The 24,334-nt window shown below is 42.2% G+C and overlaps 1 protein-coding gene across 1 annotated transcript in view; it reads left to right on the forward strand.

Moving 5' to 3' along the window:
- The first annotated feature begins 8,788 nt into the window (after nucleotides 1-8,788).
- Nucleotides 8,789-24,334, forward strand: part of hs6st1b (heparan sulfate 6-O-sulfotransferase 1b) — a 97,309-nt gene continuing 81,763 nt past the window's right edge. Inside the window, exon 1 of the mRNA XM_038973259.1 lies at nucleotides 8,789-9,588. Within this exon, the coding sequence (XP_038829187.1) occupies nucleotides 9,071-9,588 (518 nt within the window). The 5' untranslated portion in view covers nucleotides 8,789-9,070. The remainder of the gene's footprint in view (nucleotides 9,589-24,334) is intronic.

A 24,334-nucleotide genomic window follows, 5' to 3' on the forward strand; every position in this document is an offset into this window, starting at 1 on the left:
TAACTACCTTATGATGTCTTTAACAACTATAACGAATAAAAACATGACCGGAGATACAGAACTGCTAAAACGAAAGCTTTGCAGGAGGCCATTGTGATGTCCCTGATGCGCCAGGCGCCCCGTTGAAAAGAACGGTACTTCCGTTCCACGGTCTTATATAGGGCCCCAGATTGCGCAATCCACTCCATTCAAATTCTCCCCGCTTACTGACATCTAGAGGAAGGCGTATGCAGTGCATGTAGCCCGATGGCTTACATGGGGACTTATAAACTGACCTCAGAACAGGGACCTCGATTTCTGAAATCTCACTCCCTGACAGGAAAAGTGCTGCAGAATGAGTTCTGTTTCACTCAGAGAAATAATTCAAACGGTTTTAGAAACTAGAGAGTGTTTTCTATCCAATAGTAATAATAATATGCATATTGTACGAGCAAGAATTGAGTACGAGGCAGTTTAATTTGGGAACGAATTTTTACAAAGTCAAAATGGCCCTCCCCTAGTGTCAAGAAGATAACAAAGACACACACATCTCCCACTTTAACCTTACCCGAAGCTGCCGTTCAGTCTTGATATTGCATAGAAAAACCAGCTAGATGTACGGTTGAAGTCGGAAGTTTACATACACTTAGGTTGCAGTCATTAAAACTCGTTTTCAACCACTCCTCAAATGTCTTGTTAACAAACGATAGTTTTGGCAAGTCGGTTAGGACATCTACTTTGTGCATGACACAAGTAATTTTTCCAACAATAGTTTACAGACAGATTATTCCACTTATAATTCACTATATCACAATTCCAGTGGGTCAGAAGTTAAAAGACACTAAGTTGACCCTGCCTTTGAACAGCTTGGAAAATTCCAAAAAATGATGGCATGGCTTTAGAAGCTTCTCATAGGCTAAGTGACACCATTTGAGTCAATTGGAGGTGTACCTGTGGATGTATTTCAAGGCGTACCTTCAAATTCAGTGCCTCTTTGCTTGACATCATGGGAAAATCAAAAGAAATCAGCCAAGACCTCAGAAAAAAATGTAAACCTCCACAAGTCTGGTTCATCCTTGGGAGCAATTTCCAAACGCCTGAAGGTACCACGTTCATCTGTACAAACAATAGCACGCAGGTATAAACACCATGGGACCACGCAGCCATCATACCGCTCAGGAAGGAGACGCGTTCTGTCTCCTAGCGATGAATGTACTTTGGTGCAAAAAGTGCAAATCAATCCCAGATCAACAGCAAAGGACCTTGTGAAGATGCTGGAGAAAACATGTACAAAAGTATCTATATCCACAGTAAAACGAGTCCCATATCGATATAACCTGAAAGGCAAGGAAGAAGCCACTGCTCCAAAACCGCCATAAAAAAGCCAGACTACGGTTTGCAACTGCACATGGGGACAAAGATCGTACATTCTCTGGTCTGATGAAACAAAAATAGAACTGTTTGGCCATAATGACCATCGTTATGTTTGGAGGAAAAGGGGGAGGCTTGCAAGCCGAAGAACACCATCCCAACCATGAAGCACGGGGGTGGCAGCATCATGTTGTGGGGGTGCTTTGCTGCAGGAGGGACTGGTGCACTTCATAAAATAGATGGCATCATGCGGAAGGAAAATTATGTGGATATATTGAAGCAACATCTCAAGACATCAGTCAGGAAGTTAAAGCTTGGTTGCAAATGGGTCTTCCAAATGGACAATGACCCCAAGCAAACTTCCAAAGTTGTGGCAAAATGGATTAAGGACATCAAAGTCAAGCTATTGGAGTGGCCATCACAAAGCCCTGACCTCAATCCTATAGAAAATGTGTGGGCAGAACTGAAAAAGTGTGTGCGAGCAAGGAAGCCTACAAACCTGACTCAGTTACACCAGCTCTGTCAGGAAGAATGGGCCAAAATTCACCCAACTTATTGTGGGAAGCTTGTGGAAGGCTACCCGAAACATTTTAAACAAGTTAAACAATTTAAAGGCAATGCTACCAAATACTAATTGAGTGTATTTAAACTGACCCACTGGGAATGTGATGAAAGAAATAAAGCTGAAATAAATCATTCTCTCTTCTATTATTCTGACATTTCACATTCTTAAAATAAAGTTGTGATCCCAACTGACCTAAGACAGGGTATTTTTACTAGGATTAAATGTCAGGAATTGTGAAAAACTGAGTTTAAATGTATTTGGCTAAGGTGTATGTAAACTTACGACTTCAACTGTATATTATCCATGTCCTTGTTCAGACACAACTCAGTTCTTCAGGTCCTATTAATAGGATAGTCTTGGGGCTATACCGGTCTGCGACAGTGGAAATGGATGGAAGTATGTTGAAATAAGACCTTCACTGAGTGGCTTAACATACTGATTAAAATGCCGATCAGCACTCCCTTGTCAATCACGCTTCAATGCTGCCAAACTCCAATGAGGCATTTCTCACCTAGCTGTGTGATGTGGCTTCAACCCTTCTGAATATTGCAGGAATGGATATGGATTACAAAAATGCTAACTATTCCCTATTAGGTGACTGTTCATGAATCAGGCGTGTGTAACACAATGAAGTATTTGCTCTTACCAATCCAGAAGATTGTCAACTGTAGCTGAAGTTTGGTTCAAACAGGAAAAGCAGATGGGGTTCTTGAAGACAGCAGCATCTCTGTCTGTATCTTTCCCTCTCCAGCAGGTTACTCCTGCTACCAATCAGAGCATACAATAGATTAATTTAAAAACTTACCAATAGGAAAGCATACAGACTTCACATGACTACCGTAATTATTCTAATTAGGACACATTGACCCTGTTACACATAGCTAGTTGGCTTTTATAAAATGTTCCATTTTGTGTGAGCTGTGTACTAGTTGCCCCAAAATGCAAAAAGGCTGGTGGGAGGAGCTATAGGAGGACAGGCTCATTGTTATGGCTGGAATGGAATACATGGAACTGAGTCAAACGTGGTTTCCAAATGTATGGTGTGTTATATACCGTTCCATCTTTTCCATTCCAGCCATTACAATGAACCCATCCTCCTATAGCCCCTCCCACCAGCCTCCTCTGGTTTCTAAGTGTGTGTTAGCCCTACAGAGCTTGCGGTCATGTATACAGTTAATAACAGTAAGTATACAGTTCGGAGGTGCAAACAACTCATTCCCAATCAGAATGGTCTATCGATTATGGATATTCCTTCGTAAGTGGAAAAGTGTCGCCATACAGGCACAGTCACAGGTCGGGAATTAAGTCACATGGTGGGTAGGTGTTATACTGTATGTTTCAGAGGTAGCCATGCACACACAAACACACACACACACACACACATTCAGACACACAACCACATAGCCCAGGTTCTAGAACCTGGGCTATGTGCATGTGAAGTTCTAGAACCTGAGCTATGTGCAAGTGAGGTTCTAGAACCTGGGCTATGTGCAAGTGAGGTCCTAGAACCTGGGCTATGTGCATGTGAAGTTCTAGAACCTGAGCTATGTGCAAGTGAGGTTCTAGAACCTGGGCTATGTGCAAGTGGGGTTCTAGAACCTGGGCTATGTGCATGTGAGGTTCTAGAACCTGGGCTATGTGCATGTGAGGTCCTAGAACCTGGGCTATGTGCATGTGAGGTCATAGAACTTGGCCCATGTGCATGTGAGGTTCTAGAACCTGGGACATGTGCATGTGAGGTTATAGAACTTGGGCTATGTGCATATGATGTTCTGGAACCTGGGCTATGTGTGTGTTTGTGTGAATGTGTGTCAGGTTCTAGAACCTGGGCTATGTGCATGTGAGGCTCTAGAACCTGGGCTATGTGCATGTGAGGTTCTAGAACCTGGGCTATGTGCATGACAGGTTCTAAAACCTGGGCTATGTGCATGTGAGGTTCTAGAACCTGGGCTATGTGTGTGTGCAAAAAGCACAGCTACTTCTGCAACAGTAGTACCTTAAATCATTCCAAAACAACTGGACACCACATATTATGAGGTATTGCTCCATGCCCTTCCAGTGCAGTTTGGGAGCCTTTTTTATACCCCTTTCCTTGATTTATTGTACGTCTCCTCTCCCTCGAGGAAGCTGACTATAGACCTTTGGTCAACAAGAGAACTAATTAAATGCAATTACAGAGGGGTTGGAGAAGACTAGGCTGAGTGCTTTGTCCTTGCACATTATAGGAACTTAAGCCACTAGCTAACATGCTCCACTGCCTTCAATCCCTACAGGCAAATAGCTAAGGTTATTGTCAAAACAGTCCACCAATGCACTAACTGAGGACAGTTCTGTGCGACGAGGTCATTTGCACCAATGGTCATTCATTAGCAATAAGCTCCTGTTTGTATGCAGTATTTCAACTGACTGACCTACTCATTATCAGTGAAGGATGTGTTTAGTAGTCAAATCTTGGCTTTTATTTCTATACATTTACTGAGTACAATAAACATGTTTGTTTAAAAAAAAAAAATCCATGGCTAGCTGTGTTTGATAGAGATTCAACTAAGCCAAACAAGTAAAATGTCTGTTTCCAGAAGTAGGCCTACTTTGCCCTAAAAACTGAAGGATCTACCTGACTATGAGGGGGGAGTCAACCTGTGTCTCTATCATGCTGCTCGTGCTAATTGCTATCAGGCATTACTGAGGCCTGGGTTAGGTGAGTGCTCTGACTTGTTTATTATTTTTTGGCGACAGTTTATTCTCCCTTTAAAAATTAAAGCCCTCTCACCTTGGGCAGAAAAAACATACTATTCTTGTCTACCTCCTCACTGCTACACTCACTGTGACAGCCTACCTCACAGACCAACACAGACACAGGTTTATATGCTACTGGGTAAATAATGAAATACTGTTTTAAATTGATTCCGTTCTAATGAATACTATAGTGTAGTTTGCTGTTTGGAGGGTTTGGGGAATATAATGAAAGTTAAGACTAGACAGAGGCAACATGAGCTATATAAAATGTGTATTATCTGTAAGCAACCACCATCTAAATCTAAACACACAGGAATTTATAGACACATGCCAGGCATTAGGCTACTAATCAATGATAATCAATGATCATCAACTCCAATTCTCACTCTTACACTAGTCTACTCCTATGCTTGCCCTTTAAGGAAACTTTAAATATCACAGTCTAAAAAGAAAAGTTTCCCAGCAGTCAGGAAATTCAATTTGCACATTGGAGATAGGGACGTGATCCCAGGATATTAGTCAGTCCAGTTTCACACTGGGCCTGGTCTTTCAATTAACAGCTATTTCCTTTCTCCAGATTATAAAACCTCATGTAGTGTTCAAAATCGATATAACTCCTCTTGGAAGATATGAACCTGTATGAATCTGCTCTCGTCACATAACTTTAATATTTTAATGATGGTATTTTTTCATGAGTCAGGTTGGTATTTGTTCATTCTATTTGTTAATTCTCCTTGAATATGGTCTATTTCATGTGTATTCTTACATGTATCCATGGATACAGTGCAATGCCACTTTCCAAATAGGCTACTTGAGGTGAACAATTCATTTTCGGCAGGCTATTATTAATATGATCACTTAAGCAGCCATAGATTGTAAGAAAAGTACCCAAATTATCTGAGAAGTCAGAGATCAGGGCAAATGAGGTTTGATATTGACCTGTGACATTCAACTACTAACACACAAAATGATAAAAAACTGTACTTGAGGCTCTCCCTGCACCAAAGAATTGTAAGATATCACATTTGCATAAAAGTCAGGAGTTCAAATACATATGCATGTATGGCTCTGGAAGAGTTGTAATACTGCAGCACAGTGAGGTACATGGCTTCCTCTTACACGTAATGCAATCCAGATATGCACCAATAGATTTGCATAGTTCAATTACACATGCGGCGAAACACAATCTGATAATAAATGATAAGTGTGAATGTGTGGGCCGCCGTTCTGGGAACAAATAGGCGCTGGGTTCAGGCACGACATATGAAGGCATCATTGTATAAACATCATTTATTTGCATTCTTCAACATGAGAAGAGCTATAATGCCACCTCTTAGTGCGTTTCAAGCCGCCAAATAACCATCACTGTGTGTGTTTAAAAGGGATCAGGGTCAAGCTTCCCACTGGTGACAGTTAAACAAATGGGGTGAAAGCATGAATCGATGCCTACACACAAGTACTCTTACAGCGCCGGTACAGAAGAGATAGTGCATGTTCCTAATGGAGCAGCAGCACTCAATCACAGAGATTATGTTGTAGATTTCAGCTGATTTCCCTGATAGATGAGTGTGTTGCATGTTGTCATGGCACTGATGTGATCATGCTACACACGGTCTGCCACCAGCCGTTTCTATGGTTCATGGTCTGCAGAAAGGCCTGCGTTTAGCATATGGTAAAACAAAAACTGCCTACATAGAAGAAAAGGATCATGGTTTGATTAAGTGTCTGATGCATAGCCATTTCTAGTAGTTTACACACAAACCAGCTGGGTAAGGTAACGGGTATCATTATTCCATATATCTGGGACAAAAGTTTAGATATTTATTTTCTATGATAGGCTACATTCCTGTTTTTTAACTGACAAAGATCCGGTTCGGATCGAAACGTTGACAATAAAGTGGTGAATTTGGGAGCGAGAGTAAACAGTGTGGGGGCCTTCCTGTTCTTTACTGGTATTCTTTATTAGCCCAGCACCTAAGTTTTTAAAGATGTACGTATGACCATTAACTTTTCTATAGGCTACATACCCATACCATAATCATAACTAGAGTACCTACATTTGAACAAATGTAGCCTCAACCAGGCTTTCACCTCTAGAACAAATGTCATCCATATCACATCAATAATATGTAGCAATTTGAATTATATAAAATACGTACGAATACTATAGGCCTATTCTGGACAATCTAAAGTTGGTCCCGTGTGGCTCAGTTGGTAGAGCATGGCGCTTGCAACGCCAGGGTTGTGGGTTCAATTCCCACGGGGGGACCAGGGTTCAATTCCCACGGGGGGACCAGGATGAATATGTATGAACTTTCCAATTTGTAAGTCGCTCTGGATAAGAGCGTCTGCTAAATGACTTAAATGTAAATCTACACACTATGTATAGATGTGTTACATTCTTGTTTCATAAGGACTCCATCATTCTGACGGCCAGGGCTATGTATAATATTGTGTGAGCAATATGCTGTTTTAAATGTCTTTGAGGTAAAAGCAGTTGCCCCCTACTAAGGCTGTGTTTACACAGGCAACCTAATTCTGTTCTTTTTCCCAATTATTGGCAAAAGAGCTGATCTGATTGGTCAAAAGATGCAATTAGTGAAGAATTGGGCTGACTGTGTAAACAAAGCCTAAGTAAAACACCTTGGCTGCTTTTAGACAGGCAGCCCAATTCTGATCTTTTTTTCAATAATTGGTCTTTTGACCAATCAGATCAGCTCTGAAAAAGATCTGATGTGAAAAGATCTGATGTGATTGGCCAAAATACCAATTAGTGAAAAGAATATCAGAATTGGTCTGCCTTTGTAAACACAGCCTTACATACCAGACATTTCCAAAGTTTGATCTTCTGGTTAACATGCTCCTACTGTAATGATAATCATTATTCTCATTTTGGTTCAATCATTATCCAAAGTCATTATATAAAAAATATTTTGATTATTGCTAACATGACATTTGATTATGTGTGATACTATAATTTCAGGGGGAAATGACTGCATTGTAGTAAGAATTAGACATTGTTAAAACTTTTCCACCAGAGGCGCCATGCCTGTTGAAACTGAGGGGGCAATTTTGGGGATAAAAGTATACAAGATATATCCATTCATGCAAAGCCATGAAATTTGGCCATAAATGCCCCCACTAAATATTTTCCAGTGGTGAAAAAAGTACCAAATTATCATACTTGCTTCCAAAAGTAAAGATACCTTAATAGAAAATGACTTAAGTAAAAATGAAAGTCACCCAGTAAATTACTAATTGAGTAAAAGTCTAAAAGTATTTGGTTTTGAATATACTTATGTATCAAAAGTACATGTAATTGCTAAAATATACTTAAGTATCAAAAGTAAAAGTATAAATAATTTAAAAAAATCCTTATGCTAAGCAAACTAGACGGCACAATTTTCTTGTTTTTATTTTATTTATGGATAGCCAGGGGCACTCTCCAACACTCAGATATAATTTATAAATGAAGCATTTGTGTTTAGTGAGTTTGCCAGATCAGAGGCAGTAGAGATGACCAGGGATGTTCTCTTGATAAGTGTGTGAATTTTAAAATGTTTCTATCCTGCTAAGCATTCAACATGTAACAGGTACTTTTGGGTGTCAAATAAATCATATGGAGTAAAAAGTACAGTACATTATTTTCTTTAGGAATGTAGTGAAGTTAAAGTAAAAGTTGTCACAAATGTAAATAGTAAAGTAAAGTACAGATACCCCCCAAAACGACTTACTGTAAATAGTACTATAAAGTATTTTTACTTGAGTACTTTTCACCACTGCTGTTTTTCACTATAAGTTGTTTCACTGATATTAGACCTACAAATGCTTGTTTTTTCAATTATATTTACATATTTTGATTGTATCCTTGGGATAAATGAGTCAAGCATTATAAAACACATTGTAGATACCATATGGCCTGAAATATGTTGTTAATTCATCTCAGAATTGTTCATGTCATAAATGTTTTGTAGACAAATAATTCCACTGTGGGCGTTGTAATCCAAACCAATAACTAAATGTGTAGGCCTATCCGTAGCTTTTATTTTCTCGCGTGTGTGTTAAATGTAGCCTACGTGAATATATGCAAATGTGTGTTGAGAAGTGGGTGTCGCTGTGCATGCTGGTCCAAGAGTAACAGAAACACGGTGCAGAGAGGGAAGACACTTCGAATGCTGCTTACTTTGTTAAATGCGAGCCGAGAGTGCTGTGACTATTGGTGTAGGGTTCAAAGTCGATTGTAATCTGCAGTTTTGGATTTTTGCCAACTCGGAGCGATACAATGTATCCATGCCCGACCTCTCATTGCTTCGCGGTCCTCTGACGAGCTCAAACCCACTGTCTATGGAGGGACAAACGAAAAGCGTAACGCTCAGGTACCAAGTACCCCCATTTCGGTTATCTGGGAGATGGTAACAAATGAACGGCACTGGAGGGAACATGGTTGAGAGGACCAGCAAATTTTTGTTGATCGTCGTCGGATCCGTCTTCTTCATGCTGATTCTATATCAGTACGTGGCTCCTGGGGTGATGAACTTCGGGTCTCCGCAGGGGTACCTCGCCGAGGACAACATGGATATTTTCCCCACTCCGGATCCCCATTATGTGAAAAAGTACTACTTCCCTGTCAGGGACTTGGAACGCACCGTTGATTTCGAGATCAAGGGTGAAGATGTGATCGTGTTTCTTCACATACAGAAAACTGGCGGAACCACTTTTGGCAGGCATCTGGTGCAAAATGTTAGACTAGAAGTCCCGTGTGATTGCAGACCAGGGCAGAAAAAGTGTACATGCTACCGTCCCAACAGAAAGGAGACCTGGCTGTTTTCGAGGTTCTCCACTGGCTGGAGTTGCGGGTTACATGCGGATTGGACCGAACTCACAAACTGCGTTCCTGGAGTGCTCAACAAGAGAGAAAATAAATCTAAAAAGCTGAGGTATGTGCGGAATGTTTTGACACTTATATTTGTCTTAAATCTCCTCAGTTTTGCTTCTCTTACGAGCATTGTAACAGGCTGTCGCATTAGGAAAATAACCCTATTTAATGTTAAAGTTATTCGTCCATGAGGCGTAAATGAAACGCCGCATATTAGAATAAAGAGCCACACATCCGTAGTCTATGCTGTTGCCCCCTGGCCCCCCTCTCAACCCAGCCAGCGGGGTAAACATTATCTGCCCCTAAAAGTGGGAAATGACTGCGTTAACAACAGCTCTTGTAAACACTGATGATATGGATTCCTGTTCTGTATTTGCAATATCACACGAGGGTACATGTTTACACCGGGGTCCTCAGGAATAGCAAGTACACTTAGAACACCACCTATTTTGACATGACATGCTACTTGACCAAGCATCCACATTATTTAGCCCACTATACAATAAAATTATCTACGTCATCAATTCACTTGGTCTCAAACCATTGTTTTGCATAGAGTGCTGCACAATACCATGAATTCACACACATGATGACGTCTGGACCAGACGGGTCCTCCTCATGCTTCATAAATTCCAGATTCCACCTCGGTGTTGAGAGATGTGTTGTACAGGCCTGCATTGCAAACTTCGCAGGGCTTTGTTATTTGCGCTCTAGCAACATCCAATGCTATTTTGACAACCGAGATGCCAGAGAGCCTCTGGAAATCTTCCTATTAATTTGGGCAGTAGGGGGTTTCCCTAGTTGAGTCCAGGGCTCCATGTGATGGCACCATAGTAAACCAGGAGCTTAACACTTGACAAGTTCTATCAAACAGCATCAGCACTGCATTAAGTCCTGTCAGTGTGATGACATCATACTGATTGCAGTCTTCTCCACTTCAAATCAGAATAAGACATTGCAGCACTCCATCTCTCACAATCCCACATTGTATAGACCTGGGGATGTTTCAACAATCTCCCTAGCTGGGGATCACACCATTATGAGTAGTTTCACCTACCACTACGCTTCTAGGTTTTCAAGGTATATAGGCCACTCACCACTGGTCCAGGGCCATCTTTGTTTTACTCATACCCTTATCAGTTTTAAGTCAGTCCCAGTGCTGGGTTTTATTGGCCTGACGAGAACCGAGTTCCACATTGGGGCTGAACATTTTACAAACAAATCATCAATACCATCAAATCGTACAAAATTATGAAGGTTGGGCCACAATTTCAAGAGGACAATTTACTCACTCAGTGGCCAGTTTATTAGGTACACACATCTAGTACCCTGGCCAGTCCCTCCTTTGCCTTCAGAACAGCTTGAATTCTTTGGGGCATGGATTCTATGTTCATATATGCTGTGGCATTCAAATGTCGCTTAGTTAGTATCAAGGAACCTAACGTGTGCCAGGAAAACATTCCCCACACCATTACACAGTTGACACCAGACAGGATGGGGCCATGGACTTGAGATGCTTATGCCAATTCCTGACTCTGATATCAGAATAATGCAACAGGATCTAGGATTTGTCAGACCAGGTAATATTTGTCCCCTCAATTGTGCAGTGTTGGTATTCACCTGCCCACTTGAGCAGCAGCTTCTTGTTTTTAGTTAATAGGAGTGTAACCTGGTGTGGTCGTCTGCTGCAATAGCCCATCCGTGACAAGGACCATCAAGTTGTGCATTCCGAAATGCTGTTATTTGTCTGTTTGTGGCCCGCCTGTTAGCTTGCATCATTCTTGCTATTCTCCTTCGACCTCTCTCATCAAAAAGCTGTTTTAGCCTACAGGACTGCAGCTGACTGGATGTTTATTTTTGTTTGTTGCACCAGTCTCTGTAAACCCTGGGTGCTTGCGCTCGTGAAAAGCCCAGGAGGCCGACCGTTTCTGAGATACTGGAACCGGCGCACCTGGCACTGACGATGATACCATGCTCGAAGTTGATTAGGTCACTTGTTTTGCCCATCCTAACGTTCAATCCAACAGTAACTTGATGCATGTCTGCCTGCTTTATATAGCAAGCCATTTTTGTGAATGGGATGGGGTACCTAATAAATGGGCTACTGTATGTTTATGTACAGTACCAGTCAAATTTGTACACGCCTACTCATTCAAGGGTTTTTCATTATTTTTACTATTTTCTATGTTGTAGAATAATAGTGAAGACCTCAACTATGAAATAACACATATGGAATGTAGTAACAAAAGTGTTAGACAAATCAAAATATATTTCAGATTCTTCAAATAGCCACCCTTTGCCTTGACAGCTTTGCACATTGGCATTCTTTCTACCAGCTAAATGAGGTACTCACCTGGAATGCATTTCAATTAACAGGTGGGCCTTGTTAAAAGAATTTGGAATTTCTTAATGCATTTATCAGTTGTGTTGTTACAAGGTAAGGGTGGTATACAGAACATGGCCCTATTTGGTAAAATACCAAGTCCATATTATAGCAAGAACAGCTCAAATAAGCAAAGAGAAATGACAGCCCGTTACTTTAAGACATGAAGGTCAGTCAATACTGAACATTTCAAGGACTTTGAAAGTTTCTTCAAGTGCAGTCCCAGAAACCATCAAGCGCTATGATGAAACTGGCTCTCAGGAGGACTGTCAAAAGAAGACCCAGAGTTGCCTCTGGTGCAGAGGATAAATTCATTAGAGTCCAAATAAATGCTTCAGAGTTCACGTTATAGACCAACATCAACTGTTCAGAGGAGACTGTGTGAACCAGGCCTTTCTGGTTGAATTGCTGCAAAGAAACCACTACTTAAGGCCACAAACAAGAAGACTTGCTTAGGCCAAGAAACACGGGCAATGGACATTAGACCGGTGGAAATCTGTCCTTTTGGTCTGATTCCAAATTTGTGATTTTTGGTTCCAACCGCTGTGTCTTTGTGAGACAGATGATCTCCGCATGTGTGGTTCCCACCGTGAAGCATGGAGGAGGTGTGGCGTTGTGGGGGTGCTTTGCTGGTGACACTGTGATTTATTTAGAATTCGAGGCACACTTAATCAGCATGGCTACTATAGGATGGCGTATCGCTGCAGAATGCTATCTGGTTTGCGCTTAGTCCCACTATCGTTTGTTTTTCAACAGGACAATGGCCCAAAACACACCTCCAGGCTGTGCAAGGGCTATTGTACGAGGAGGAGAATGATGGAGTGCTGCATCAGATGACCTGGCCTCCACAATCACCTGACCTCAACCCATTTTGAGGTGGTTTGGGAAGGAAAGGCAACCAACAAGTGCTCAGCATATCTGGGAACTCCTTCAAGACTGTTGGAAAAGCATTCCAGGTGAAGCTGTTTGAGAGTGCCAAAAGTGTGCAAAGCTGTGATCAAGGCTAATGGTGGCTACTTTGAAGAATCTGTGAATGTAAAATGTAAAGTAGATTTTGAATTGTTTATCATTTCTTTGGTTACTACATGATTCCATATGTGTTATTTCATAGTTTTGATGTATTAACTATTATTCTACAATGTAGAAAATAGAAAAATAAAGAAAAACCCTTGAACTGCTAGAGCTTCCCCGGTCAACTGTAATTGCTGTTATTGTGAAGTGGAAACGTCTAGGAGCAACAACGGCTCAGCCGCGAAGTGGTAGGCCACACAAGCTTTAAAAAAAATATATATATATATATATATATATATATATATATATATATTATAATAATAAATAAAAAATCACTACTGAGTTCCAAACTGCCTCTGGAAGCAACGTCAGCACAATAACTGTTTGCTGTGAGCTTCATGAACTGGGTTTCCATGGCAGAGCAGCCGCACACATGCCTAAGATCAGCATGTGCTATGCCAAGTGTCGGCTGGAGTGGCGTAAAGCTGGCCGCCATTGGACTCTGGAACAGTGGAAACGCGTTCTCTGGAGTGATGAATCACGCTTCACCATCTGGCAGTCCGATGGACGAATCTGGGTTTGGCGGGTGCGAAGAGAACGCTACATGCCCCAATGCGTAGTGTCAACTATAAAGTTTGGTGGAGGAGGTATAATGGTCTGGTGGCTGTTTTTCATGGTTCTGGCTAGGTCCCTTAGTTTCAGTGAAGTCATGCTACAGCATAGAATTACATTTTTTAGAAGATTTTGTGCTTGCAAGTTTGGGGAAGACCCTTTAATATTTCAGCATGACAATGCCCCCGTGCACAAGTCGAGGTCCAAACAGAAATGCTTTTTCAAGATCGCTGTGGAAAAAAACATGACAGGCCTGCACAGAGCCCCGACCTCAACCCCATCGAACAACTTTGGCATGAATGGGAACGCAGACTACAATTCAGGCATAATCGCCCTACATCTGTGCCCCCACCTCACAAATGCTCTTGTGGCTGAATGAAAGCAAGTCCCCACAGCAATGTTCCACCATCTAGTGGAAAGCCTTCCCAGAAGAGTGGAGGCTGTTATAGCAGCAGAGGGGGGACCAACTCCATATTAATGCCCATGGTTTTGGAATGAGATGTTCGACAAGCAGGTGTCCACATACTTTTGTGTGTACAGTGGGGAGAACAAGTATTTGATACACTGCCGATTTTGCAGGTTTTCCTACTTACAAAGCATGTAGAGGTCTGTAATTTTTATCATAGGTACACTTCAACTGTGAGAGATGGAATCTAAAACAAAAATCCCGAAAATCACATTGTATGATTTTAAGTAATTAATTAGCATTTTATTGCATGACATAAGTATTTGATACATCAGAAAAGCAGAACTTAATATTTGGTACAGAAACCTTTGTTTGCAATTAGAGTTCATACGTTTCCTGTAGTTCTTGACCAGGTTTGCACACACTGCAGCGGGGATGTCGCTGGGCAATACGGACTTTCAGCTCCCTCCAAAGATTTTTTATTAGGTTCAGGTCTGGAGACTGGCTAGGCCACTCCAGGACCTTGAGATGCTTCTTACGGAGCCACTCCTTAGTTGCCCTGGCTGTGTGTTTCGGGTCGTTGTCATGCTGGAAGACCCAGCCACGACCCATCTTCAATGCTCTTACTGAGGGAAGGAGGTTGTTGGCGAAGATCTTGCAATACATGGCCCCATCCATCCTCCCCTCAATACGGTGCAGTCGTCCTGTCCACTTTGCAGAAAAGCATCCCCAAAGAATGATGTTTCCACCTCCATGCTTCACGGTTGGGATGGTGTTCTTGGGGTTGTACTCATCCTTCTTCTTCCTCCAAACACGGCGAGTGGAGTTTAGACCAAAAAGCTCTATTTCAGACCATGACCTTCTCCCATTCCTCCTCTGGATCATCCAGATGGTCATTGGCAAACTTCAGACGGGCCTGGACATGCGCTGGCTTGAGCAGGGGGACCTTGTGTGCGCTGCAGGATTTTAATCCATGACGGCGTAGTGTGTTACTAATGGTTTTCTTTGAGACTGTGGTCCCAGCTCTCTTCAGGTCATTGACCAGGTCCTGCCGTGTAGTTCTGGGCTGATCCCTCACCTTCCTCATGATCATTGATGCCCCACGAGGTGAGATCTTGCATGGAGCCCCAGACCGAGGGTGATTGACCGTCATCTTGAACTTCTTCCATTTTCTAATAATTGCGCCAACAGTTGTTGCCTTCTCACCAAGCTGCTTGCCTATTGTCCTGTAGTCTACAATTTTATCCCTGATGTCCTTACACAGCTCTCTGGTCTTGGCCATTGTGGAGAGGTTGGAGTCTGTTTGATTGAGTGTGTGGACAGGTGTCTTTTATACAGGTAACGAGTTCAAACAGGTGCAGTTAATACAGGTAATGAGTGGAGAACAGGAGGGCTTCTTAAAGAAAAACAAACAGGTCTGTGAGAGCCGGAATTCTTACTGGTTGGTAGGTGATCAAATACTTATGTCATGCAATAAAATGCAAATTAATTACTTAAAAATCATACAATGTGATTTTCTGGATTTTTGTTTTAGATTCCGTCTCTCACAGCTGAAGTGTACCTATGATAAAAATTACAGACCTCTACATGCTTTGTAAGTAGGAAACACTGCCGATTTTGCAGGTTATCAAATACTTGTTCTCCCCACTGTATGTTTATGCAATTTAGCAGGCACTTTTATCCAATGCGACTTAGTGACGCATGCATGCATACATTTTGTCAGTACAATTCATGGTTCTATACATATGCATACACAATAGGGTCATCTTTCAAAATGCATGCCTCATGAATGTTGCATATCTGGAATAATCCTTCTGTCAATCAAATGGGCTCCGTCAGTGTGTCCATGGCCAGTGTTAGTGGGTCTGATTTCAAGGTCTCCTGACATTTTGTCAAATATGCATGGCTGGTAAATGATAATGCATTTTGTTGTTCTTTGACAAAGTTGTATTTTGTCATGGCAACATGGCCAGCATCTGGGGTTGAATATATGGGTTTACAGTTTTACATTTTTTCCCCGACATTAATATGTTAGAAATGAGTTGTGTGTTTACACAAATTTTGGAGCTCTATTTCCTGGGGGTGTTTTCATCTGCACCGTTGACCACTAATTGTGAGTGATTTGCCTCATTCCCTTATTTGAGCCCGGTATACACTGGCTGTTGTCCTTCTATTCTCTGATGTGCCTGTATCACGGAATCATTTTAATAACGACTATATCCCTCATTTTTCCAACCATCCTGAAAACAGCCCTGGATTGTGAGGGGACCAAAAGACACGGAAAGGGCCCAATGGCCTACCATCACGGATGGTCCACCACATGCTATACTGATGGAAATGGGAATTTCGTGGATGGTTATGTCCAATCACTGTGAGAGAAGGGGGTAGAAAAATGAGATCAACTGACCTAATGCTGTACATCGCTGGCTAAGCGCATCAATTATGTCCTGAAGCACGGGTGTAATCTGGCTCTGCTGCCAGCAAGCCTCCTTAGTTTTTACAGTGCATCACAACCTCCAGCTCTGACTGATAGATCCATGTCAACAAGTAGCCTTCCCCTCTCTGTTTTTAACAACATGGATTGAATGCACCACATTTGATAAATCTGATTACGGCCTTTCCAGCTGCTCATAGTTTTTATTGTAGCCTACACATCATGACATGACGTCTATGTGATAATGAACGTGCTACATCCACAATAAATTGCGGTCTGACATAATCACGTGTGGTAATGTGAAGTAAGCATGAGAATGCCAGGGGAAGATAGTTGTGTTTGCAAATACATTCCAATGGAGCACCTCTGGATTTTTTGTCTGTCCTTTTTGAGCACTAATAACCCTGGTTACCCTTTTTGCAGTTTTGAAGGTGGCTTCCGGAGGTGCAACTCAATATTAGGAAGGTGTCTGCACCCAGTGTCTGTTATTTCCTGACAGTGTCTGTTATTTCCTGACAGTGTCTGTTATTTATTTAGATCCCGCACTCAGACCACTCCTAGAAAGTCCTAGCAAAATTCTTGCTTGTTCATTTTTTTAAAGGCTTTGGTCTATTTCAATAAGGTACTTCATTGTTGCCTAGAAATGATTTGATATTGAGGGGGGAAAAACAGCTGCATTGGACCTTCAAGGCTTTGAAGGTTGGAAATGCAAGAAAAGAAAGCACGCCTGAGTGTTCTCACAGCAAAACCTCTGGGGAATGGCTTTTTCAGGGTACTCCAATGAAATATCAAAAGTACTTCCCTCAAAAGTAATGGTGTCTTGTTTTTTTTCCGAAGTCAAGCTTCATCACTGTCGTGGCGATAACAGCTGCAGTGAATGAGGTGTTACGAGCCAACAGGTGCCTCAAACTAACCGATGCACAGACCATCACCCTGTGTGTGTCACATGAGTATGTTCATATCACCCATATCCGCCTCTTCCATATTATGCTTTCCTAACATCCTTGCTGCCTCAAGCAGAAATAGGCCCGGTTCTAATCAGCTTGCATGATTGTAGAGTCGCTGAAGAATGAAGGCAGATCTTTTTTTTCAAGGTGTGTCAACAACACTTCTGCTTGCGTCAGTTTGTGGGCATGTGACCTTGGGCAGACAGTTACTCTCACATTCTGTAATGTGTTTTGTCTGGAACAGCTGTGTCTATTTGTGAGGGACTGTGTCAGGAGTAGTAGCGATTTTAGCATGAAAATCTTATTGGGGCAAACAAACAAAAACATGTGGGATGCATGCCAGTAAAGCCAAAACACTAAACAATACATTATTTGCATGATAACGGTGACAAACGGTGCCCACAAACTGTTAAGGCCTACACAAAGCTGTCCCAACAGCAGTCCCAACACATTACCACTGTTACACCTGGCTATCAGCAGAGCCTTGCCTGGCAGCGAAACAGTTCATTCAGCCTCAAAACATAGCTGATATGGCTGACTTGCTTAAACAAATGTGAATTCCACTGACAATTGAGATGTACAAACTATGGCGTAAGGGGACGACAAGCGGATAAGAGGCAATCCGTAATTTCGATTTAAGACATTAATGAGCGAGCGACGACAGACGTAGTCAAAAAATATTTGTTCAGCACTTTTGAAATGTACAGCGACAGAATTCAGAACACGGGCCATTCTTATAGTGTACTCCTTGTACAAGTCAGAACCATAGGATAAATAAAGGAGGCATATAAACAGGCAATGAAAGCTCTTAAAATATTCAATGGTTACATTTCTCTTAAACAGGTTATAGGCTACATGGGGTGGTGCACATGTAGTAGGCAAAATCTAAGAGGTGAAAATAGACAGTTATTAGGTTGAGGCACATTGAACGCTGTTTGGGTCTTTGCGTGTCAAAGATACACGTCATAACACAATTTAATGCGTTAAATAAGCCTTTAATTTGACACCTCAAATAGCACAATTCTATTATGGAATGGTTGTGTGTGTGTGTGCTGCATTTGCATGTGCAAGCCAAGTGCCACCATTACTATCAGTAGCGCTGTCAAAGCTGTACCAAAAAAGTTGGCAAACAAGCACACAGGCCACGAACGATGTTTACAATACCGCGTTGATGAAAATAGACAATTATTAGGGTGATGCACATGGGTTACTAACAGCTTACTACTCAACATACTTAGTATTACTTTCTTAGCTACAGTATACATATCTTGCATGTAATATTGCATATTACATTTATGCAACAGCATACAAGATATTTTTTTTGTGGGCACATTTTGTCATCAAAGTCTGGCATTCTCGAGAGCGAGAGAACTTCATTGAATAGCAGGCTAACGTTAGTGTTTGCTTTGCAATGCTTGCAGTTAGCCACTGATTCCTTCCAAACAACTCATTGTTGAATTTGCGATTTCCAACTTGTGTAATCTTTGTCCAATGGCTGATGAGCACCGATACGTTTTATCAATAATTTATCTTCATATGACAAGGATTAAAAAGGATTTTCCAGTAGATTTGTCGACTTGATTCATGATGACTGCTAGCTTAGACTTTGACACAGTCCATTCAAAGCTACTGTACCTATAAAATGACGTTAAAAGGACGGTATCTGTGGCTAATGACCTTGAGCCTTCTTGCAAGGGCACTTGTAATATAACGCTATGGCAGGACCCAAAGGGATGTCTACCCTTACTAAGGACTTAAACTTGCCGATGACGTAGTGTCCCCATGAGTGACAGAACACTGAGCCAATCACGGCGCTATGCTCCTATTTTCTGCTGGCTCCCCCACCACTATAGTAGGCACTGAGCTAGGCTAAAACGCCTGCATTTTGGAGCTGCCTTACTCAAGGAAGCAACAAAAGAGACCGTGTGTATGCAACTTTATTAACTGAATTATATATATTTTTTACATTGTTTGCAAACTGATATGTGACACATTGATGCAAAACAGCCCCCCCCCCCCAAAAAAAAAAAAGAATCATTAGTATTTATTTTTTGTCAAAACAGTTGGGGCTCTGACCCACCTGCCCTGAATGACAGGTCGCCACTGGTCAGGAGAGTTCATATATGCCTATCAATTCTACAGTATTTTGCTGATATGTGATGTACAGTATGTCTTTCCAAATGGATTCAAACGATTGTACATTACCCCCACCTCCCCGCAGCACGAAAGATTAGTCCATGGAAAACATTTCAGACCTAGGGCCAAGTTATTGTCTCTGCTCTACCAGATACAATTAAATGGTTGATTATTTGAGCACTAAACTGTTTGTATCCCTTGACTATTTGGATTCCCCATAGGGAATTTGTCCTCCGTCTGTCAAAAACAGAAAACATACCAATATTCAAGAATGTACAATTACTTTGTAGCCTTCAGTTTAAAGTGTCAGTCTAGTCTCTTGTCATTTACAGACATCAACAATTCCCCCCCCCCCCCCTAGGAATTGCAAGTCAATACCTCCAGTATTTCAGTTTGAGGAGTTGACCTACACTACCTGCGCACTGAAGAGGATCAGTTCGCTGAAACATTTTTGCTTATCTTGACTGCACTGTGCATTTCCAAATTGGGCCTAATTATAATGAAATGGAAAAAAAATCTAACAAAGTGAACAGGACACGTCGTCTACTAGTCCAGCAGCCCAGACTGCCGGTCAACGTTGGTGTTGAGTGTTACTAATCGAGATCTGCCACAATATCAGCTCGCCCTCCGCACAGTGACGCCATTGTTCTGCATTTGGCGCTGTAGCTTTGCTTGGAACTTAATGTGGTCTATTTAATCTATTAAAGGACACTGTATACCCCCCCAGATCATATTATTAGTCAGTGGTTTTGGAGAATGTACCACACTTCAGAAAATCTAGTTGGGGTTCTAGAATAGACTGATTGCTGGTGAGAATTTGGGTTCCATCCTCACAAAGGAATCTAATTGACTAATCATCTTGTATTCTTTATCATTAGGTGACAGATGTTTTAATTGATGCAAATATAGACACCCTAAACATTCTTTAAATATAAATATTCTACCATTCTCTTAAAAGAACAGTTATTCAATAGCCTTTTATTCAAGATGGAGGACAGTGTGGTGAACTACTAACTAGTCAATATCACGCTTGGTATATTAAAATATAGGCTAGGTTGAGCAATGGGCTTGGGCTGATTTTTTTATTTATTTTATTTATTTATTTTAAATCCAAAAGGGGTCAGGAGAGCACGGGGCTGAGCAGATATAAACTCAGCAAAAAAAGAAACGTCCTCTCACTGTCAACTGCGTTTATTTTCAGCGAACGTAACATTTGTAAATATTTCGATGAACATGACAAGATTCAACAACTGAGATGTAAACTGAACAAGTTCCACAGACATGTGACTAACAGAAATGGAATAATGTGTCCCTGAACAAAGGGGGGGGGGGGGGGGGGGGGGGGGAAATCAAAAGTAACAGAAATCACGCACAGAATGAGCAGTATAGCTGGTGGCATTTTCACGCTGGAGGGTCATGTCAGGATGAGCCTGCAGGAAGGGTACCACATGAGGGAGGAGGATGTCTTCCCTGTAACGCACAGCGTTGAGATTGCCTGCAATGACAACAAGCTCAGTCCGATGATGCTGTGACACACCACCCCAGACCATGACGGACCCTCCACCTCCAAATCGATCCCGCTCCAGAGTACATGCCTCGGTGTAACGCTCATTCCTTCGACGATAAATGCGAATCCGACCATCACCCCTGGTGAGACAAAACCGCGACTCGTCAGTGAAGAGCCCTCAGTCCAGCCTCTCTCAGGCTATTGCGGACAGTCTGAGCACTGGTGTAACTCGGGCAGTTATTGTTGCCATCCTGTACCTGTCCCGCAGGTGTGATGTTCGGATGTACCGATCCTGTGCAGGTGTTACATGTGGTCTGCCACTGCGAGGACGATCAGCTGTCTGTCCTGTCTCCCTGTAGCGCGGTCTTAAGCGTCTCACAGTACGGACATTGCAATTAATTGCCCTGGGCATCTTTCTTTTCATGTTTTTCAGAGTCAGTAGAAAGGACTCTTTAGTTTCCTAAGTTTTCAGAACTGTGACATGAATTACCTACCGTCTGTAAGCTGTTAGGGTCTTAACAACCGTTCCACAGGTGCCTGTTCATTAATTGTTTATGGTTCACTGAACAAGCATGGGAAATGAAGATCTGTGAGGTTATTTGGATTTTTACGAATACTCTTTGAAAGACAGGGTCCTGAAAAAGGGATGTTTCTTTTTTTGCTGAGTTTATAACCTGTCAATTGGTAGTCGTGCTAGCCACACTACCCCTGTAATCCTGTTGAAAGGTGTTCCTTAGCGGTAATAATAGCACCAGTGATTTAGTGCATGGCTGTGGGACAGGGCCTGGCCGACGTGTGGCGGGGTATGGGGGCCACAGCTAAGTTGCTAACTATCTGTGGAGACAAATGAAAAGCCAAACCCTCTCTGGCTGGCTTTCCCTTTTGGGGGGGGGGGGCGTGTGCGAGACGCTGGTTTAGCCTCGCCGTTTAAAATATTTTCTGAGTCATTTGTTTACCCTGGGAACCTGACCCCGAGCGCTGTAGTTCATGTAGACAACCATTTCCCCTCTCTGGCTCTTTCCTTAGCCCACACTGTTCTGCTATCCAGGAAGTGAAGTGCTTTTCTAGATGATGGGTACAGTAGCTGCTGTTTATTCCAACGATGGACACTGGTGGTCAGTCTATGGGCTTCTGACTCTGGTAGAATATACACTGTAGGACAGATGGGGCATTTAGCTGACTTGAAACCAATTCCCCAGGCCCTTTGTCAGGCTGTCTGCATTAGCCTCCATCCACAAGGGTGGCTACTCCAGCCACACATTCCAACTAATTGGGAGTCTTATTCCATTTCACTCCCATCCTATCCCTTTCGGCAACAGTGTGTGAACTGTTCAGTCAAGTACTGCCTGCCCACTGTAACACCATTAGCTTTGAGAAGAAACTGCTTAAAGTTGCTAAAAAGGGGAGAAGTGAGGAGAGGGAGGTTGGCTTAATTGAAGTAAATTATTGAAGAGGCCCATTTCACCACTGTCAGTTAGCAGAAGGAGGTCAGGCTCAAGCTATTTGAGCTCTGACTCGTCTGGATTGAATGTAGCTGTTCCTTGTTCTGCTCTGTCTTTGAGCAGAGTGGAGAGAGGGGTCCATGCCATGGCATCATGACGATCTATTTCAAGCCTTTATTTGATTTTGTGTCATCATGTATTGGAGAGTGCGGGCCTCCTTGCTGAGCATCTGCCAAATCTTATTTTTAGTGAGCTAGTCGGGCAGCAGGTAGCTTAGAGCGTTGGGCCATTTTACCGAAAGGTCGTTAGTTCAAATATCTGAACCGAGAAGGTGACAAATCTGATAGGCCCTAGAGCATGGCACTTAAGGGTCGCCGTTGATGATGGCAAACCCTGGCTGTGACCCCACTCTCCTAGCATCTCTCGGGAGTTGGAATATGCTAAAAAACGTATTTCCAATTCACGCATGTGTATTAATTCATACACGTACATGTGTGAAATAGGAAAAATATTAAGCACCCACCAAATGATTATTATTATTAGTCAGGAGCGAGCTAATACGGTCATTGGTGCAGATGAAGATTTGGCTTCAGAATGGAAGTGCAGATGGAAATGGAATCTATAATGGGTTTCATATCGGATAGGGCACAAATTGCCTTGTCTTTGTGCAGTCAATATGTCTGCAAAACATTTTAGCATTACATCTCTAACGATACCCTGCTAGCCAGTTGACCGGCTCTTGTCTTGAGAAGATCACCTGGTCACCTGAGATGGGCTGCTTCCCTCGTTGAGTCACTGACCTGACTTTTAGGCAAGCCCAAGGCACCAAGGCAAAGCCATGGCTTTCTGAGCCAGCATGGTCCTCGTGTTAATCCTATCAGATCAGTGGGATTAAAGGCTGTCGGCACCAAAGAAGGTTCTGCGGCTATGCAAATCCTTCAACTGTGTTTGCCTGGGAAAGGATTATACAGTGTACATTGTTCTGTTACTATGTACATGTAGGCCTATGCTATATACAAGACAAGTTAGTATTTTCTTATTTTTGTCAGTAGATAAGGAGGATTTATTTAGATTATATAGTTTGGGTGTATTGCAGCATAAACCCTGCACTAAAACTATCTTGGTTGCATGAGAAGACAGTGGGCTTAGATACACCTGTTTGACTTTATCCTTTAAACAAATCTTTTGATACTTGTGGTGATCTGATTTAGAAACATTTGACTTGTTAGCTTAGGTAGGGCTGGGACAATCAATTACTGTGTAACCAACAGTTATGGATGAAGACATTCATAGAAATCAAATGTTTTTTTGAGGGGGGGTGGGCGAACAGCTTACTGAGAACAGGATGGACGGGCATCTGTTGGTTTTGAGTCTGTTTCTGCCGTAACATGGACTCAATGTGATAAAACATTGTTGCTCCTTGCTGAAACAAGCAAATGAGTCTTCGGTTACCTAGGAAATGCCCCCCACAATGCAGCAGCACACATCGAAATAGAATGTTCATTCAAATTGTTAACTGATGTGGCTCATGCAATATATCTTTTTTCACACCACACATTTTAGCACATATTTTACTTGCTTTGCTCGTATGGTTACACTAGCAAGGGCCGCCAGTCCACCCATTATGCCATTATTGACTTGAATGGGGATGCCCATTCTATTATTTATATTTCTATGGCAGCACATGCAAAAGAGAAAATGTGGGTTTACGGTGACCGCGGTCATTTGGCTGGCAAATTCCATGACCGTCACAGCCCAAAGTTTAGGCTGGCTCAAGTCAGGCTATAACGCCTTACGTCGCTTAGCTCACAGACGATGTCACTAGGAAGTCAAGGGCAATACATGTGCCATACACTAGAGTAATTACAGTTAACCCACATAAGAATGTAACCATCTATATAGAAAGACCATGCCGTTGTGTGAATGACC

This window comes from Salvelinus namaycush, chromosome 33 (genome assembly GCF_016432855.1).
Source record: "Salvelinus namaycush isolate Seneca chromosome 33, SaNama_1.0, whole genome shotgun sequence".
In the NCBI taxonomy this organism is placed as follows: Eukaryota; Metazoa; Chordata; class Actinopteri; order Salmoniformes; family Salmonidae; genus Salvelinus; species Salvelinus namaycush.